This window comes from Malus domestica, chromosome 11, assembly GCF_042453785.1.
Source record: "Malus domestica chromosome 11, GDT2T_hap1".
Lineage (NCBI taxonomy): Eukaryota > Viridiplantae > Streptophyta > Magnoliopsida > Rosales > Rosaceae > Malus > Malus domestica.
The window spans coordinates 39,587,319-39,602,724 of record NC_091671.1 but is presented as its reverse complement, the minus strand read 5'-3'; the positions used below and the strand labels follow the sequence as shown (position 1 = coordinate 39,602,724).

Sequence of the window (15,406 nt, the reverse complement as noted above, 5' to 3'; positions counted from 1 at the left end):
GAAATTATCATAAAATTAAAATAGTGGCGATTCTGTATTGGGTTTAAAATTTGGTTACTTTTTCCAAATTTTCCCATTGAATGCACCCAATACAAATCCAATTCCCCTTTAGATTCGATACTCTTCTTCTTCTTCGCTTCTTTCACAGTCTCTCACTTCCACTGTTCCACTGTTCCACAACTTTCCCCTTCCCCAAGTTTCCACCATTATACTATTCCCCTTTCCCTTTCCCCAAGTTTCTGTAAATTCCCCACCTTTCCTCCCTTTCCCAAATCCCACGCCCTCCCGGAATCCGATTCCGATTCCAATTCCAATCCCCACCCTCCCGCCACCGCCTCCTCCACCCCTATAAAAAAACCCCCCATAACCCCACCACCCATCTACAGCCGAATGGCAAAGATGATGCTCCGAGTTCGCAGCAGAGACGGCCTCGAACGAGTGACCGTGGAGAACCCACAAGGCACCACCGTCTCCGAACTCAAATCCCTGATTCAAACCCAGCTCCGAATCCCTTTCCAGAACCAGACCATCTCCACCAACCAGAACCTCCTCTTGGCGAAAACCCAGGAAGAAATCGCCCGATTCACCGACATGGCCAATCCCAATACGGCTCTGACGGCGCTGAATCTCGCACATGGGTCGATTGTGTACTTGGCTTACGACGGCGAGCGCACCGTCGCCGGGCCGGCTTTTCACCCCGCGGGCTCTTTCGGGAGGAAGATGACTATGGATGATTTGATCGCCAAGCAGATGAAGGTCACGCGCCAGGAGAACCCGCACTGTGAACTGGTGTCGTTCGATCGGGATTGCGCTAATGCGTTCCAGCATTATGTGAGTGAGACGCTGGCTTTTGCGGTGAAGCGGGGAGGGTTTATGTACGGTACGGTGTCGGAGGAGGGGAAGGTGGAGGTGGATTTCATCTACGAGCCTCCGCAGCTGGGGACGGAGGAGAATTTGGTGTTTTACAGAGACCCGGAGGAGGAGAAGGCGGTGGAGGCTATTGCTATGGGGTTGGGGATGAGACGGGTCGGGTTTATATTCACCCAGTCAGTGAGCCAGGACACAAAGGACTATACTTTGTCGAATAGGGAGGTGCTTCAGGCGGCTGAGTTCCACTCCAAGGGCGGCTTGAAGGAGTGGGTGACCGCCATGGTTAAGTTGGAGGTGAATGAGGATGGTGGTGCTGATGTGCATTTTGAAGCTTTTCAGATGAGTGATATATGTATTAGATTGTTTAAGGAAGGGTGGTTTGAGACTGAGATTGGAGAGGGTGATGATCCCAAGTTGTCCAAGATGAAGAAGGATGTTGTCCTTGGAGTGAAGGATACTAAGGAGGTGGACAATGATTTTTTCTTGGTGGTAGTAAAGATCTTCGATCACCAGGTGCGCTTCGAATCACTTGTTTTATTTTGTCTTAGTTTACTTGAACAATTGAATTGGACTATTTGTTTAGATTGTTGTTTATCTTGATGATCATTGTTACTTTTTCGGTTATCCCACTAACAATCACAGTCCCGGTTGATAGTTGAAGCATGTCTATAACCTGGTGTGGCATTGAACTCTCTAGAACCTTGTATTGTTGTGAAATAGGCAATGAACCCTTTTGAATAGTGTTATTAAAGTCATGGAAAGAATGTGAAAATGTGGTAAGAAATAAGAAAATCGGGCAAAATCATGTTATGATGAAGGCAATTGCATAGCCTGATTCCTTATTTATTCTAGTTGTATTCAATAGCTAACTTTGGTTTTGAATTGCCTGCTGTTCAGTAGATGTTTAAGACTGGGATGTGGAGGAAATTTTGTTGCCATTGTATCCGTGTGTGGGTATTGGAGATTCCACTTTCCTAGTTAGTGTTGTGCTTTTTGCTGTTGATAAGGTTCTGAGCTGTATGGGTATATATTATAGGGTTATACACGCATTAGTTCTTCTGAACCAATTTTCCAAGAATTAGATCCCATTCCCTATACTTACCGTCGACACTGAAGCTTGGCCAGTTGACTGGATAGTCGAGGGTGCAGTGTTCACTCATATGTTGGTAGTTCGAGTATTTGCAAGTTCAATTAGTGTACAGTTTTTCTTGTTTAGTTTTATTCATTTATTTTTCAATAAGTATTTGTCATTTCTTGCCTCGAATCGGGTTGATTTCAGTAGTTTGCTTTGGTTTTGGGTTGCCTGCAAGGACCTGGGGTTTCCTGGCTTTCTAGCTCGTCACTCGAGTAATAAGATTTGGTTTAGTTGGTACTTGGTAGAACAATTTTGAATGTGCTATATGTGTATACGATATTTCCAGGACAAGAGATGAGCTCTTTCGCATCTCCCCAAACTTTTGCATTTCGTATATTATATTCCTTTCAGGAACCTGTGTTTTATTTGCGGTAAATGTGCTATAGAGTACATATCTTCAGTGGGCATTCTATTCCTCAAAACTCTTGGCTGTTTTTTGGATCTCAATCATTTAGTGCCATACTTTTGCCACGTGATCACTTTTTTCTTGAAGTTGCTTGAACTTACCTATTTGGTAGACAAGGAACAAGAACAACAATATTTGATTCAGCAAGTCCAAGGTTGTGTGGATGATAGCACTGATGACCTATTCTCGGTGTAATGATTAGTGGAAACATATTTGGGGAGGGAAAGAAAAGAAAAGATAAAATAAATTAGGGACAGAGCACTTTGATGTTTAAATAGCGCAGATGGGATGAATCCACTCCAAGTGGTTAATCTTAAAAAAAGGAAAAGTTGTTTGTTATCATTAATAATTTGTGAAAGTGATCTCAGAAAGGGCTCTAGTAGTGACCCTATACGATTCACTCTACTAGGGTTCTTCAGCAAGCGTTGTTGAATATCTAAGTTATTTGCGGCCAAAGTAATGGAAATACTGGGGCGCTAGTCCTGCAGTTATTATGGATTGACAAGGTTGAAGTTATCAAAATGATAGGAGTATCGGGATGCATGGATTATAATCATTATCTGGGAAACACTTGCCGTGTACGACGTTTACTGTTGTGAGACAATAGCTAACTTTCTCTAAATAGTGTATATCACTTGGGAATGATTTATAAATTAGATGGTTTCACCTTAAGATTTATATATCTTGTACAATCACTTTGCTGCATAGGTTTACCTACTTACTGCGTTTTCCGTTTACTTGTGTTTCTTCCTGTGAAGAAGACATATCCGTTGTTCTGACATGAACTTGTATCACAATGCAGGGACCACTTTCATCATCCTTTCCTATTGAGAATCGTAACACCCTAGTGACATTGAAGGCTCTGAAAACTCATCTGGACCGTGCTAAGAATCTTCCACTTGTGAAGCGAATTTCGGATTTCCATTTGCTGCTCTTACTGGCCAGGTTTCTAGACGTTGCTAACGATGTTCCTGCCTTAGCAGTGTGTGTCCATACACAATCACCCATACCAGAAGGCTACCAGTTATTGATCGAGACTATGGCCAATACTTCTTAGTGCTGCCCTTTCGGAAACTGGTACATTGTATACCAATGATCCTTTGTGGTGGTTAGCTCCTACGCAATGCCATGCACCACCCGAAACGGTTGCTTTGCACCTGACTAGCTTACGTTTTAACATGTCTTTTCTCTGGCAGTTTAAGTTATGCATTAAAAGTTTCTGGTCTGGATGTTTATGCTTGCCAGAACTAGGCTTCAGTCGTCGTCGTCGTCGTCTGTATTATAATTTCATGATTTATAAATTGATCTTCTAAACCATGGTGCTAAATAGACTTGGCATTTTGAACCCGACCCATTAATATTAGTATTTTGGTGGATGCTTAACAGGTCGGTCGCTAACGGGTGAATCCGTTAACAACCCGTTAAATAACGGATCACTTTGGGTGAACCCGTTAGACTCGTTAACATCCATTAGCATCCGTTAGTTGAGGATGTTTTAGTAATTTCAGTAAAGTCTTAACAACAAAAAATAAATTCTATGCAAAAAAATGAAAAAAATAATAATTGTTAACGGGTGAAACAGGTGATCCGTTAACTTAAAGGGTTAGATTGAACATAATCCAAACCTGATAAATCCGACCCGTTTATAGGTATAGTACTAATTGCTTATCGGTTGTCGATTGTCGGAGTTTCATGCAACTTTTGTATGAGTGGTAAACTTAGGAAAGGTAGTGGTAAATTTAAAGGGAGGACAACAAATACCACTCGAGAAATTTTTCGATGATTCAACATCCACATTTTACTTTTACTTTACTTTTAGTATGCATAATTTTTCGACAAATTTTTTTTTGGAAAAAACCACATCGTGCCCTTTATATAAGGATCAAGCAATTTAGATTATTCAAATTGAATTCGACGATTTTTATGAACTTATTTTGCTAATTCGATCTCTCATTCATACAAATCAAGGGTCTGAATTTCTTATTCCTAAGACTTCGAACAGTCGGAGAGGATCCAAATTCCTTTATAATGACAACAAAGTCAAATAAAATAAACACAATTACGTTATTTTTAAGAACTTCAAAAAATGAAAATAAAAAGAACAGTTGAAATATAAGAGGCCCTCAGATCTTGATGAAGAAAAACTCCTTTTCACTTATAGGCGGGAGATTTCTCTCTCTCTCTCTCTCTTTCTCTCTCTCTCTCTCTAAGTTAGGGCAAATCTCGTGCTCACTGAACCAGTAGCCTGTAGCCCATGGAGGAGCCACCGTCAGCCACCGCGGCGGAACCGTCGACGACTGTCCTCCGTGTAAGTTTCATTTCTCTTCACTCTCTTTCTTCCTCTCAACTCTGTGAAATTGGTTGTGTGCCTGATACGGTGCGTTTCGCTGTTGACTAGCAGAAGAGGACTAGGGGTCGTACTCAGACCACTGAGAACCTTGAGAGGACCACCGCCGGGAGCGACCAGGAGGAGCGCGAGAGCTCACCCGATGACTTCAAAGAAGCTCGTCCTAGAGCTAAACGAGGGCGACCTGCCGCTGCCGCTGCCGCTGTCCCTTCCCCCGCCGCACCGCAGAAACTCGCCGGCCTCACCTTGATTGGTACTTCAATTCGTACACTAATTATATGTAACCATATGAAACGCCATGATTTCATTGATAAATTACCTGTCCTCTTGATTTATTGCCTATTTAGTTAAATGGTTGAGCTGGATGATTTTACGAGTGAATAAATTTTGAAGGATTGAGATGTGATTGAGTTCTGAATCTATAACGATTGATGGCCCATTTCCTACTAAGTTATCATGCAGGATGGTCATGTTAGTGATGGGTTATGACCTTGGCATAAAACCATTTGTACTCGTTTGTTCAGGACCAGAGTTCTTGTGAACCGACTCAAACTTTTGATTTTTGAATCATTCTTTACAATTCAGGTCCTAATTTCAAAGCCAAACTGTGTGAGATTTAGGATAGGTGTGTAGAGAATTTACTCTGGTGATATTTTGCAGAGGTCATCAAGGGCAATGGGAAACTTATCCCTCAAGCAGTCAAGCTTTGGGTGGAGCGATATGAAAAGGATCCAAAACCTGCTATGGTTGAACTTTTGATGATGCTGTTTGAGGTAATCCGGAAGAAACTTCTCAACCTGAATAATTAAATCAAACAGAATGTTGCTGTTTCGGTTACTAGTTGATTGCCAAAGGCATATCTAAAGAATATTATAAAAGAGGGAAGCGCATTGGGCTCCCCCATCTCAGTTGGACATTTATTTTCCTCCTATCAAAATACTAGTCTCCCTGATTTTCCAAGTACAGAGTTTATTAACAACATGTAGCTTGTGAATGATGAGACTTAAATATGTGTAGGCATGTGGGGCCAAGTATCAATTCAAAGGAGAGTTGCTGGACGAGATCGATGTTGATGATGTTGTGGTTGCTCTTGTCGAGCTTGCTAGAAGTGTATCCTCCATTTCTTTATTGTTATGTTCTTTGTGGTTTATACTTGCTTGTAGTTCTGCCTTATGTTAATAATGGATGTCTTAGCAGCTGTAAAATGAGCTTGAGGTCAAGTTTGTTTGGTAATTGAGTCCTTTTTGTACTATAGCCTATAGGTTTGTTGTTAGTTGGTGAATTTATTATTCACTTTTTGTAGGCCTTTCTGTTGTCAATAAAAGTTTGTTTCTTATAAAAAAAAAAATGGTTCTGTCGTTTGTGATTCTCTTTTACTTGTGCTTTACTTTTTTCTGCTATCTTTCTGTTCCTACTATGAAAATAAGTTTCTAAGCTATTTTGTGGTTGTATATCAATATCTTTTTGGTCCAAAGTTATCCTTCACTCCTCTGACCTCTTAGGGTAATGTTGAAGATTACCAAAGTTCGAAAAAGAAGGAATTTAAGAACTTCAAAGAAAATCTTCAATCTTTCTGGGACAATTTGGTCCGTGAGTGTCAACATGGGCCATTGGTTGATCAGATCTTGTTCGAGAAATGCATGGATTATATAATTGCTTTGTCATGGTTAGTGCTCAAATATTTGAAGTTACTATAGTTACAGTTGCATTTATCTATTAACTAAACTCTTGTTTTATTTTTTATTTTGTGTTAACCAGCACTCCTCCAAGAGTTTATCGTCAAGCTGCTACTTTGACGGGTCTCCAACTTGTCACATCATTTATATCTGTTGCTAACACCCTTGGTACTCAGCGAGAAACTACTCGTAGACAATTAGATGCTGAAAAAAAGAAACAAACTGAGGGGCCTCGTGTGGAATCACTGAACAAGAGGTTTTCAACGACTCATGATAAGATAACTATACTAGAACAGATGATGCGCAAGATATTTCAAGGGTAGGATATTCTGACTTAGCACTATAAGAAGCAACGAAAACTGATTCCGAGTCTTTTCTAAAAAAAAAAACTTGATTTGGTAAAGTTCTGTTTTTATAATAATCCTGTAGTTCTTTATAACAGTTTAAGCCATCATTGTAGGTTATTTGTGCATCGCTATCGAGACATTGATCCAAATATTCGGATGTCTTGCATAGAGTCATTAGGCGTGTGGATTCTTTCCTATCCATCACTGTTCTTGCAGGATTTATACCTGAAGTATCTTGGATGGACACTAAATGACAAAGTAAGTTTGTGATTATAGATTTGTCTAAAACTAATTTCCTTATGTGCTTGACAAACCTCGTGTATTAATTTTTTTTTTCTGCTTCTAAGAGTGCTGGTGTAAGAAAAGCTTCCGTCCTTGCATTGCAAAATCTTTATGAGGTTGATGATAACGTGCCAACTCTTGGTCTATTCACTGAAAGATTTTCTAGTCGGATGATTGATCTTGCTGATGACATCGACATTTCTGTGGCTGTATGTGCAATTGGCCTTGTTAAACAGCTACTAAGGTGCCTGCCTGTGTTTGGAACTCTTTGAAAATTAATTATTCCCTTTTTACTATTTGTGTGAAAACTCATTGAATTAAATTTTTTTCTACACTGCAGACACCAGCTTCTACAAGATGATGATTTGATTCCTTTATATGATCTGCTTATCGATAACCTACCAGAGATCAGGCATGCTATAGGGGCATTAGTGTATGAACACTTGATTTCTCAGAAGTTCAATAGCTCCCAATCTGGTGCAAAAGGTTTCACTTTTTCCAACTCTATTGCACTTGTGGATTTTATTATTCTATGTTATCAACCAGTTCTCAGAACAAGTACATGTGTTGATGAAACTGTTATTTGCAGGAGATGGCAGCAATTCTTCTGAGGTCCATCTTGGCAGAATGTTGAAAATTCTAAATGAGTTCTCCGCCGATCCAATTCTAAGCATCTATGTCATTGATGATGTTTGGGAGTACATGAAGGCAATGAAGGTGTGTTTTTTATTTTTGTTTTTTTGTTAAGTAGTTAGCTCTTCTGGTTCATCCTTTCATACGATATAGTACTTTTAATTCACCTCTCCCAGACCCTGCGTAAAGCGGGAGCCTTGTGCACTGGGTACGACCTTTTTAACCTTTATCTTTATTGAAAGTTACTTCTTCCTCCAAAAAAAGAAAAAAATCAAGAGGCTTATTCCTTGGAGAAGCTACTTGAAATATACTTTTCAATGGAAATTATTCATAAGGATTCGACGTAATCATGGAGTGCCGGCTGTCGACTACCTGACGCCCTCCCCCTCCTCCTTTATCCGGGCTTGGGACCGGCAATGTAAGATAAACTTACACGGCGGAGTTTAGGTGGATTGACCTTCAAGCAAAATCAATACACTCCAGTTGGTCAATATCTTTTATTCTGTAACGCTTGGGAAATGGCTGGCCTCCAAGTTAAATTGAGAGGCTCTAGTCTAACTTGCCAAATATTATTCACTTGTCAATTATAAGATAAAAAAAATGGAAGTCAGAGGCAGCTCTCCATATACTTTTATTGTTTCTTAGGCTGGTGGTACTTTGCAGGATTGGAAGTGTATTATCTCCATGCTTTTGGATGAGAATCCATTGATCGAGCTTACTGATGAGGATGCAACAAACTTGGTACGACTTCTTTGTTCATCTGTCAAAAAGGCTGTAGGAGAGAGGATTGTTCCTGCCACCGATAACCGAAAGCCACACTACAGTAAAGCTCAAAAAGTGCGTAAATTCACCTTATCTTTTATCCCTTTGTTTTCTGAAACACCTATTCAATTAAAGTAGTCATTGTTTTTTTTGTCAGTATATATGGTGTTTATGGCTTGATTAGACAAGCCTCATGAATTTTGGTGCTTTCAAATTTGGATATTGGATTGTTTTCCAGTTACTGTTGCCTGATTTGCTTATGTCTGACTGACTCTGCTGCCTTTGTAAAATTAGTGCTGAATGTTGTGTGCTCTTTGTGTTGCTTGGTATTTGCCATGTTAATCAAGCATGTTTTGGGAATGAATTTAATAGTTGTCATGCTTTCCTTGAAGTTTACTGCCCCTTTTGTGTCTTTTCCTGCCACAAGTCTTCATGCTGGTTTTACTGAAACATACAAAAGGGGTCTTGATTCTAAATTGCATTTTTTTATGAATGTCAGGAAGTATTTGAACACAACAGACGAGATATAACTCTTGCCATGATGAAGAGTTACCCATTACTTCTACGGAAGTTCATGGCTGACAAAACAAAAGTACCATCACTGATTGAAATTATTGTGCATATGAATCTTGAGCTATATTCCCTGAAGAGGCAGGAGCAGGTGGGTAGCTGATTGGTTTTTCCGTTGCTTGTTATATTTCTTTACAATGTAGTCTCAAAGAAATTGCCATATGCTTTTCCAGAACTTCAAAACTGTTCTTCAACTCATCAAGGAGGCATTTTTTAAACATGGTGAGAGGGAGGCACTGAGATCCTGCGTAAATGCTATCAACCTTTGTTCCACGGAGAGTCAAGGGGAACTAAAAGATTTTGCGCGTAATACACTAAAGGAACTTCAGGATGAGCTTATTGCCAAGCTTAAATCTGCAATGAAAGAAGTGGCGGTATATTTCAATCATATACTCTTTTCTTCCATCCTTGCCAACTGACGGAAATGTGGTAAGTTAAATGTTATTGGAACTGCAGGATGGTGGTGATGAATATCCTCTTCTGGTGAATTTGAAAAGGTTGTATGAGCTTCAATTGACAAGAGCTGTTTCTACTGATACCTTGTATGAAGATCTTGTCTCAACTCTTCAGAGTCATACAAGCAGGGACCATGAGGTTTGTTTGTGGTTACTTTATAATAGAAATCGTTGCCTGTATTTTCAGATTTTCTTGCGGTCATTCATTATTTTGCTGCTAATGGTCATTTCAGGTTATCAGTTTTCTGCTTCTCAACACGTCTTTGCATTTGGAATGGTCTCTGCAGTCAATCATCACTAGTGAGACTGTCTCTGAAGCATCTTTGTCTTCTCTATTAGCGAAACGCAATTCCTTGTCTCAGCAACTAGAGTACTTTCTTAACAGCCCTCCTGAATTGGAGGGTAATCCTGCTAATCAGCTAGGTTGCAGGGTAAGCATTGTTACCTGAATTTTTTCGTATCTCAATAAATTCATACTAGCTATATAATTTTGGATTGGATTTGGAAAATTTATGGACCAGTCTAATAAAATATTTGCCGTGCACAAGGTTTGTATTCTGCTATCGGAGTTGTGGTTTATGTTTAGAAAGACACTTTTTGCTTCAACAAATCTGGAAAGGTTGGGATATCATCCAGATGCATCCATTCTTAAAAAATTTTGGAACCTATGTGTGCAACAGCTCAGTATTTCAGGTTAGTTATATGTTCTTGATCTCATCTGTAGCTAAAAGTAATATTTCAATTTCAGGTTCTAATTTTATCTAAGATTAGACTAGTAATCTCTGGCCGAAAAATAATAATTGGACTTTGAATCAGAACAAACTACATGTAAAACTTAACTTTTTGTTATGTACTCAAAGGTCTTTTCTGCGTCAAGATTGTAGGGAGACATTTTTCTATTGTATTCGTATATAAATTGTCTTTTCGATTTCTATTTTGCAGATGAGACAGAAGATGAATATGCGAACCGAGAGTATATTGAGGAGGCAAACAGAGAAGCAGTAATTATTGCTGCTGCAAAGTTGGTTGCTAACGATGTAGGTTCTAAGGTGAGGATAGTATTTTTTGTATTTGTGTATATATATATATATATATATACACACAAATCATATACTAAATGGTAAATTTCATCCTGTTAAATAAGAATCATGTGCGGTCCGGTGGGTTTGTGATTTGCTATCCTAGCATTTAGTTGCTCATGATTAAGCAAGTAGAAGTCCCAAAATGTATTTATGCCTGCTTGAGTTTATATATAAAGCTTCTGTAGGTTTTCTATAATTGATTGTTAATGCAGGAATATCTTGGTCCGGAGATTATCTCTCGATTTTTGATACATGGAACATCTGTAGCAGAGATTATTAAGAATCTCATTACCTGTCTAAAGAAGAAAGATGACGATCTTCCCAAAATTTTCTTTGAAGCACTGAAAAAGGTATGACTCGTGAATATTGTTGGGGTCTTTGTTGTTGGTGGGGGCGACAGGTGGAATGACGGTTAAATTTACTGATGTGTGCTGATATAAGAAATGTCATTGTTTTTTTAATTGATTAGGCCTACCAGCGGTATGTGGTTGAACTTTCTGAGAGTGATGATGATGAATCTTCAGCAAGCAAGCGTTTTCAAGAATGTAAAGAATTGGCTGCTCGGATTTCTGGGATGTTTATAGGTGCTGCCAGGAACAAGCACAGATCAAACATTCTAAAAATTGTTAGTGATGGCATTGAATATGCATTTCTAGATGCACCGAAGCAGTTATCTTTTCTGGAAGGCGCTGTGATCCATTTCGTATCCAAATTGCCAACATCTGATATCCTGGACATGTAAGACTTTTTTCTAATAAAATATTGTCCTCTTCAGAAATTTTCGCAAGTTATACTTTCGCCATTTGCTATTAAATCTTTATGATTTCTTCTGCGAGCAGTGTGAAGGATGTCCAGAGCAGAACAGAAAATATAAATACGGATGAAGATCCCAGTGGCTGGCGCCCCTATCACACGTTTATTGACAACTTGCTTGAGAAATATGCAAAGAATGAAGGTGTCCAAGGTATAACCAGACAGAACTCGTCTCAGTACTTTCCTCGCTAATCTTTCGTCTGCATTATGTTTACAGGATTTTGGTTTAACGAAATATTTAAATCCTTGATACGTTACAATCATCTGGAGCTTCTGATGCATGCAATTGGATATGCTGCATTTTGTTCATCCTTGAAGGCTTTGTTTTGCAAGTACGATATTCTCTTGTGTTTTAATCCGAGTATTGTATAACTGCAGATGAACAGGATGCCCCCTCTGTAAAGCGCAGGGGTCGCCCACGCAAAAAGCGTCGGGGAAAGGGACTCTTTGATGAGCAGAGTTCGAGTGAAGAAGAGGATTTAGTAAGCGCATCGGACCATGAAAATGCTCAAGATGAAGAAAACAAGCAAGACGACGAGGATGACGATGAAGACGCTCCGTTGATACAGTCATTTAGGTCATCGGCCAAGTTGAGGGCATTGAGAGTTGCAAGAGAGGAAACAAAGGCCAGATGAGGGCATTGAGAGCTTAAAAGTTAATTTCGCCGCGTCGAAGCGGCCGATCGATGGTTTTTCTTTCGCTGTGCAGCATCGTTAAATTAGAATTGCAACCTGCACGTCGTACATTTGAAGGCGTATATAGTTTGTCGACTTACACGTTTGTCTAATCGTTTTCGGGTCTCCCTATTGGCTCGGTGGATCTTTATTACTGCATATTTGAGATTAATTAACCTTCCGAAGTATGTCATTACGCATAAATACATGTTCGGATCGAGCAACACTCCACGACGAGTCTGAGGATTCCGGAGATCTTCAAATAACATCAGTGCATCATGCGGTTAGAAATCATTTTAATTTTTTTATTTAAAATTGAATATAAACAATACCTAACAAAAATTGACCGCACGATGTATGATAAATGGATATGATTTGAGGATTTTCGGAATTTGAACAAAGAGAATCCGGATGCTCTCTCCTCCACGACATAAGGAGAACTTGTACGGTAAGTTCGATGGACTAGGGTTGGTTCAATTCGCTGCACGCCAAACCCGAAAACCAAACCGAATTAACAATTTAGTTTGGTTCGGTTTCTGATCGGTTCTATTCGGTTTGGTTTGTGCTCGAACCCGTTAGATCTTTTCTTGTTGGGAAGTTGGCTTCCTAATTCCACTGCACAAATGATCAACAAAACTCAGAGAAACACCAAAACGAAGTGGATGACGGTGTTGTAGGTGTGGATGAAGTACTAAAGCGCGAGGGAGTCGAAGGCGGCTGAGGGCGCGATGGAGACGAAGGAGGCTGAGGCCGCGATGGTGACGGAGGAGGTTGAGGCCGCGATGGTGACGAAAGGATCGGAATACTTAACATGAGCCAAACGTTTTCTATCAGGAAAATCTGAGATTGCTTAAAACATAGAAATAGATTACAAAGTAACAAAATTGGAGATATTGTCTTTTGCCATGACAAGTGACCTCAGGCAACTATTAAGCAAACGCATCGGAAAAACCTAACCACCGAAGTTTTCATCTTCTTCCAGTAATTCTCAACAGAGGAGAAATTATACCCTGCATCTCCTGCAACGACTGTTGTATCCGAATTTCCTCCTCAACAGACCGTTTAAGGTTTCGAATATGGCCCTTCAACGCTTCGGAAGCTTTAATGTCCTCAGTCCTCATCTCAAGAACCTTCTTTGTCAACCCCATCAACAACCCCGAGTAACTTGGCACGGTCAAGTGCTTCTGCAAGAACTTGAGCAGCAATTCCAGCTCCTCCGAATCCAAATTCAACACGCATTTCAGCAGTTTATTCCTCGCCACCAATTCCTCCATCACCGCCACGGCATTCTCCGGATTCTTGCCGCGCAAGACAGACACCAGAGCATCCTTGTGCCTAAACTTCTTCAATAGCTTGTCATGCTCGGCCAATTTCACTTTCTTTGGCCTCATTACCACATAGTCCCGCTCGGACGGCTTCTCCCCTTGCCCTCTATGGAAATACCGAAAATTCGAAGGCCTTAAAACCCGAATCTGCGGTTCCTCCATCACAGGTCCCAAACCCCCAGCATCCCCTAAGGCCTTCAACCTTTTCTCCCTCTTCTCATACTTCGAAAGCGGCCTATCTAGCTCCTCATCAGAACCGCCCCCTGCGCCTTCCTTGTACTTCCTCCTCCCGGCATAGATCATCCCGTTCGAAGTTCCAATCACCCTCGTCATACAATCGGGCGAAAACCCTACCGACATTAGCGGCGCAGGGAACCGCATTGAGTGAGTGACCTTCATCTTTGAATAATCAAACACCTTCATGTAACCATCCAATGCCACACTCAAAATCCTGTATTGCTGCGCCTCCTCCCCGCTGTCCTTTCCGATTTTCGCGACGCAAATCGAAGTCACAGTCTTATTGTGGCTCTCCATTGAATACACCATTTTCCCACCTGCCATCAAATCCCATATCTTCACGGAATCGCCGCCAGCCGTCGCAATTAACCCACCGGATGGCAAGAAAATCACGTCCTCCACCGGCTTTCCGTGATTCACCTCCATCACCGACCCCGAATCTCTAACCCTCACATCCCAAAGCTTCACCGTGTGATCATAAGACCCAGTAACAAACATATCCGAACTGACCGGCGAGCAATCCCCGCACCGCACGTAGTCCTTGTGGCCGAGCAAGTCGGAAATCGGAGTCTCGCCGGCGACGTCCCAGTACTTGACAATGGCATCGTCGCCGCCGGAGACCAAATGGAGCTTGTCAGAAGCTGGGTATTTGACGAACCGAGCTGGGCGCGTGTGGGATTTAAGTTTCCGAAGCGGGTTTCGGGTTTTGACATCGAAGACCTGGACGAGGCCAGAGAGGTCGGCGGCGGCGACGAGGAGGCCATCGCAGCGGAATGAGGCTGAAGAAACGACGTCGCGGAAGGCGGAGATGGTGGCGGTGGGGGAGAATTGGTTTAGGGGGTTGTAGAGAATGAGGGAGGCGGAGTGGGCGGCGGCGAAAGAGTGTGGGGCGTTGGGGGAGAAGGTGAGGGAGGTGATGGCGGAGATGAGGTCAGGGATTTGCTTGGTTTTGAAGGAGGACCAGTATTTGGATTCGGGGGATTGTTTGGGACTTCGGGGCTTAGGCTTGTGCTTGGGTTTCACAGGGAAGGTCTTGGAGATTTGTGGTTCCGCCATTGATGGAGATCGAATTGGTGCCCGAGCGCTCTTGGGGTCAGGGTTTTGCTGGTGTTAGGGTTTTGGCTTTGATGGGGGAGATGGCGAAACGACGCCGTCTTATATAACTCTTTTTGAGAAATTTTATTTGGGCCCATTTGTTTTGTTTTTATCCCTAACAATTGTGCCCTTAAATAATTAAAAAACACTTAAAATCCAACCCAATTAGTATACTGTCTAGTGATATTTCTGCTACGGTCTATTGATATTTTTCTTCATTTGTAAGTGAGAGGTCTTAGGTTTGATTTTTATCAGAAAATATTTGAACCAAATTATTATAACTAGCACACTATGTGAGGCTTAGGACAATATAAGTCAGATGATGTGGAGTACGTGAGGTCGTTAGGCTTACACATGGAACGACCAGCTTCGATACTAAGAAGAAAGTTGGAGTTCCACCATAAAGAGTTGTTTAATTACTTATAACCAATGTAAGGTCCCTCCGATATGAAATTCATTCTCAACAGGAACATTACTTATTGTTCTCTAACTTAGTGGCCGATCTCAAGAGTTGGGTGAGATATCAAAAAGAAAACTCTCACAGGTTCCTTTGAATGGATCACATTGAACATAGTGAGCTTTGTTAGCTTCACATAATTTTAGTGACACATCAAATTTGTACTTTCTGATTTCTTTACAAATTTTTACAGAAAAAGTATAGAGACGTTGGAACATTGTTCAATCAGAACACCGAGGA

General features: G+C 41.0%; 3 protein-coding genes across 3 annotated transcripts; 2 read left to right on the top strand and 1 right to left on the bottom strand.

Moving 5' to 3' along the window:
• LOC103449101 (NPL4-like protein 1) lies at window positions 1-3,725 on the top strand. Its single transcript, XM_029089233.2, has 2 exons — window positions 1-1,383; window positions 3,214-3,725. The coding sequence occupies exons 1-2, from the start codon at window positions 391-393 to the stop codon at window positions 3,466-3,468; spliced, it is 1,248 nt and encodes a 415-aa protein (XP_028945066.1). The 5' UTR covers window positions 1-390; the 3' UTR covers window positions 3,469-3,725.
• A 743-nt stretch (window positions 3,726-4,468) lies between these two features.
• Window positions 4,469-12,256, top strand: LOC103413417 (sister-chromatid cohesion protein 3). Its single transcript, XM_029089232.2, has 21 exons — window positions 4,469-4,719; window positions 4,813-5,011; window positions 5,419-5,531; window positions 5,776-5,868; window positions 6,261-6,424; window positions 6,517-6,753; window positions 6,895-7,039; window positions 7,129-7,307; window positions 7,404-7,549; window positions 7,653-7,780; window positions 8,360-8,533; window positions 8,958-9,119; window positions 9,202-9,402; window positions 9,485-9,622; window positions 9,717-9,914; window positions 10,032-10,176; window positions 10,426-10,532; window positions 10,778-10,915; window positions 11,035-11,303; window positions 11,405-11,529; window positions 11,757-12,256. Exons 1-21 carry the CDS (start codon window positions 4,666-4,668, stop codon window positions 12,011-12,013), a joined length of 3,372 nt encoding a protein of 1,123 aa, XP_028945065.2. The 5' UTR covers window positions 4,469-4,665; the 3' UTR covers window positions 12,014-12,256.
• A 619-nt stretch (window positions 12,257-12,875) lies between these two features.
• On the bottom strand, window positions 12,876-14,745 carry LOC103413389 (protein SLOW WALKER 1-like). Its single transcript, XM_008351853.4, has one exon. It carries the CDS (start codon window positions 14,668-14,670, stop codon window positions 13,021-13,023), a length of 1,650 nt encoding a protein of 549 aa, XP_008350075.3. The 5' UTR covers window positions 14,671-14,745; the 3' UTR covers window positions 12,876-13,020.
• Between the last annotated feature and the right edge of the window lie 661 nt (window positions 14,746-15,406).

Bases quoted from the DNA above. Each gene is read 5' to 3' on its own strand.
- LOC103449101 (XM_029089233.2), top strand. From the start codon at position 391: ATGGCAAAGATGATGCTCCGAGTTCGCAGCAGAGACGGCCTCGAACGA. The intron at 1,384-3,213 runs GTGCGCTTCGAA...ATCACAATGCAG, and splicing joins TAAAGATCTTCGATCACCAG to GGACCACTTTCATCATCCTT.
- LOC103413417 (XM_029089232.2), top strand. From the start codon at position 4,666: ATGGAGGAGCCACCGTCAGCCACCGCGGCGGAACCGTCGACGACTGTC. The intron at 7,550-7,652 runs GTTTCACTTTTT...TGTTATTTGCAG, and splicing joins CTCCCAATCTGGTGCAAAAG to GAGATGGCAGCAATTCTTCT. The intron at 11,304-11,404 runs GTAAGACTTTTT...TTCTGCGAGCAG, and splicing joins ACATCTGATATCCTGGACAT to TGTGAAGGATGTCCAGAGCA.
- LOC103413389 (XM_008351853.4), bottom strand. From the start codon at position 14,670: ATGGCGGAACCACAAATCTCCAAGACCTTCCCTGTGAAACCCAAGCAC.